The 3,157-nt window shown below is 38.7% G+C and overlaps 1 protein-coding gene across 2 annotated transcripts; it reads right to left on the reverse strand.

Moving 5' to 3' along the window:
* Positions 1 to 1,395: 1,395 nt before the first annotated feature.
* On the reverse strand, positions 1,396 to 2,917 carry cks2 (CDC28 protein kinase regulatory subunit 2). 2 transcript variants are annotated; one of them, XM_056447947.1, is made up of 4 exons: positions 2,747 to 2,917; positions 2,340 to 2,467; positions 1,805 to 1,881; positions 1,396 to 1,728 (listed from the first exon to the last, which is right to left on the reverse strand). In XM_056447947.1, exons 1-3 carry the CDS (start codon positions 2,809 to 2,811, stop codon positions 1,838 to 1,840), a joined length of 237 nt encoding a protein of 78 aa, XP_056303922.1. In that variant the 5' UTR covers positions 2,812 to 2,917; the 3' UTR covers positions 1,396 to 1,728; positions 1,805 to 1,837. The 2 variants fall into 2 exon arrangements, with proteins under 2 accessions (XP_056303922.1, XP_056303921.1); XM_056447946.1 differs by having other exon boundaries at positions 1,396 to 1,881.
* Positions 2,918 to 3,157: the final 240 nt, after the last annotated feature.

Below are 3,157 nucleotides of genomic sequence, written 5' to 3' on the forward strand. Positions count from 1 at the left end.
TGGTTGATTTTAGGTTGTGTTGAAAAAGTTACTAAAATCCAACATCGAACAAACATATTAAACCAACGTCATATTGATGTCAAATACTGACATTTATTCGTCAGGTATGGCAATCAAAATTCAATGTCTGATAGAAGGCATATTGGTAACATCCACAAAACATCAAGTTGCATTGGAAAGTAACCAAAATGTAATGTCTGTTCGACATTGGACACTGATGTCGGGTTATGACATCAAGACAGCAATTCCAAACAAAATGCAATGTCCCTTGACGTTGGGGTACAACATCAATCTGACATCATGTGCCTGCTGGGTCCTGATGAGGGTAAAGTCTAGTGGTTTGATGGACAGTGAAAAATTACCGAAAAAGATAATCGTTTAGTGTTTTGGTGCTACACGGTCCTTAAATTGAGTCTTTTAACATGTCATCAAATGTTTCTTGTTGTAAATATGGATGACAAGATTATTTAATACATAAACAATTGTTACACTAGATCACATTTTAGTGGGTGCATTTTCTAAACTATGGTAAGTAAAATGTATGATAGTTATTATATTTTGTTCAGAAAAAATAAAGCTCAACAGAAAACATTCTGTAGGGATGCTCAACCCTGTACCTGAAGATATACCTTCCTGCAGAGTTCAGCTCAAACCCTGATCTAACACACCTGAATCAATTAGTACCTGAACAGCACTTGATAATTACAGGCAGGTGTGTTTGATATGGGTTGCAACTAAAATCTGCAGAAAGGTCGATCTCCAGGAACAGGGTTGGTCACCCCTTTTCTAATGTTTAAAAAAAATATCTAAAGAAAGGGTGTCAAACTCAGTTCCTGGAGGGCCGTAGCCCTGCAGTTTAGTTCCAACCCTACTTCAACACACTTAAGCTACGGTTACACCGGGCTTTGTATGTGCGAAATTCTGTCGTATGGCGCTGCGAAAAGGGGCGGGATTAAACAAGCTTATTAGATATTTAAAAAAACGAGCGATTGCTCCATGTTTTAAATTTCTGCCCAGAGAGGTCCTATTTTGATCCTCGATTGGTCTCACGCAGTCAAGTGATGCGATTTCGCAGGTTAGAGTTCACCAAGTTTGAACCGCTGCGACATGCGAAACTTGACGCATGACCCTGCGTTTCCGGTCTGACGCATTAGCGTGCGTATGAATGGAAGTCTATGGGAAGAAAAGTCAAGAGTGACCGCAGCTTTACTTGTAGGTTTCAAACAAGCCTGAAGGACTTAATTGGTTTGATCAGGTGTGTTTAATTAGGATTGGAACTAAACTAGGCAAAGCTGCGGCCCTTCAGGAACTGAGTTTGACACCTGTGATCTAAAGCTAATATCTATATATAATACATAATTTAGATTATACTTACAAATTAGGATGCAAGCGGGCTAATAAAAAATATTATTTATTGATTTGTCAACAGCAAATGTAGAACAACACAAAGTCAACTGCTCAAGATACAAGGTGGACATGTTAAAAAACAGCAGTTGAGCAATGGAAAGCATCTTTAGTGTACAACAAAAACTATTCCTTCTATTCACGGCAGGGGCGATTACTAGACCTGCAACACCATCCAACTGTTTTTACATGACTTCAGTGTAGATCTAAAGAAAACACTTTGGGGAGGGGGAGGCAGCACTTGTTCATTCTCCTCTATAGGCTCCTGCTGCCGTCATCTCCAGATTAAAGGGGGAGGAGGAGTAACATTTCATTACCATAGATCTGCAAATAATAAAACTTATATACAAATCAAAACGTATGGAGAGAAATGCACGCATGGTCACAGCCGACCACGTACTGTAGTTTAACTTCAGATGACAATCTTGAAATCTCATTCCTTGGGAAGCGGCCTTCGGAATAGCAGAATGTGAGGCTCTGTATGGAAAGAATGGAGTAAAGGATTTCGGAATATTCATATTTTGGAGGGTATAATTGATTCAAGATTTCTAATAGGTTTCCGCTAACACAGTAATTAAAGTTATAGTTCACCCAAAAATAAAAATTGACTCACTATTTACTGGTAATAAACCTTTGAGTGTCTTTCATCAGGTAAACACACACAAAAAAATTTATATTTTGAAGAAACCTGAAAACCTGTAAGCGTTAACATCCATAGTAGGAAAAGCAAAAAGGATAGAAGTCAATGGTTACAGGTTTTCAGCATTCTATGAAATATCTACTTTTGTGTCAAACAAAAGAAAGAAACTTAAACAGGTTTAAAACAATGAATGGGGGGGGGGGTGTAAATGGTGACAGAATTTTCATTTTTGGACAAACTGTCTCTTTAAGCTGTCAAAGCAGGTTTTAGATATTAGATGTCCCAGAATACTAACCTGGTTTATGGATCATGTAATGAATCCAGCCCTGACTTTGCTGAACTCCCAGTCCTCTCCATTCCTCCTCTGACATTAAATGCGAGGAAGGCACCAGTTTGGAAAGCTGTTTGGGAAGCATAACATGTCTATTTTGGAAGAAGAGGAACAATGTGTTAGTTTGACTAACTGATGTTATGTAACGGAAAGGTTTTACAGAACAGCTCTTCAAGCTGTCAGGCAAAACAACGCAATTATTAAGACGTAACCCAGAAAATACGCCGTAAACTGATATTTGGGTACAATTTGAAGACATTTTATTAAAAATTACATAACAAAAGTCGCTATTAAGTTTTACGTTACGTTTAATGTTACTCGAAACTTAAAGTGAACAGTTAAGGTGAATGAAAACGAGTGAAAATCCTCACCTGTACTCGTATTCTTCGTCGGAATACTTGTCGGAATAGTAAATCTGCTTTTTCCCTGAAGACATCCTGTGTGATAAATGTTAAAATGAGTCTTAATTTAATGCGAAATACTAAATAAGTCTCGTATGCTCGTTACAGAGTGCCAGTGTTTTTCCTGTAAGGGCGCCGCTTCAGTTTTGAACTCAAACGGTCTCTCGCGTGCTTCTGATTGGTCGAGTCACTTGCGGCTCCGCCCCTCTGCGCGTGCCTGCGTTTGACACATTTGACAGCACTGAGTGCACGCGCGAAGGTCTGTTGGCCTGGTGAAGTGTGCAAAACACACGCCGTATGTTTAGAAGTATTAATTTTGTCTGTGAAGGATTCATGTTCCTGCTTTTATTTGTCTTAAAATCTGCAATTTGTAAAAAAGAA

Source organism: Danio aesculapii, chromosome 22, assembly GCF_903798145.1.
Source record: "Danio aesculapii chromosome 22, fDanAes4.1, whole genome shotgun sequence".
In the NCBI taxonomy this organism is placed as follows: domain Eukaryota; kingdom Metazoa; phylum Chordata; class Actinopteri; order Cypriniformes; family Danionidae; genus Danio; species Danio aesculapii.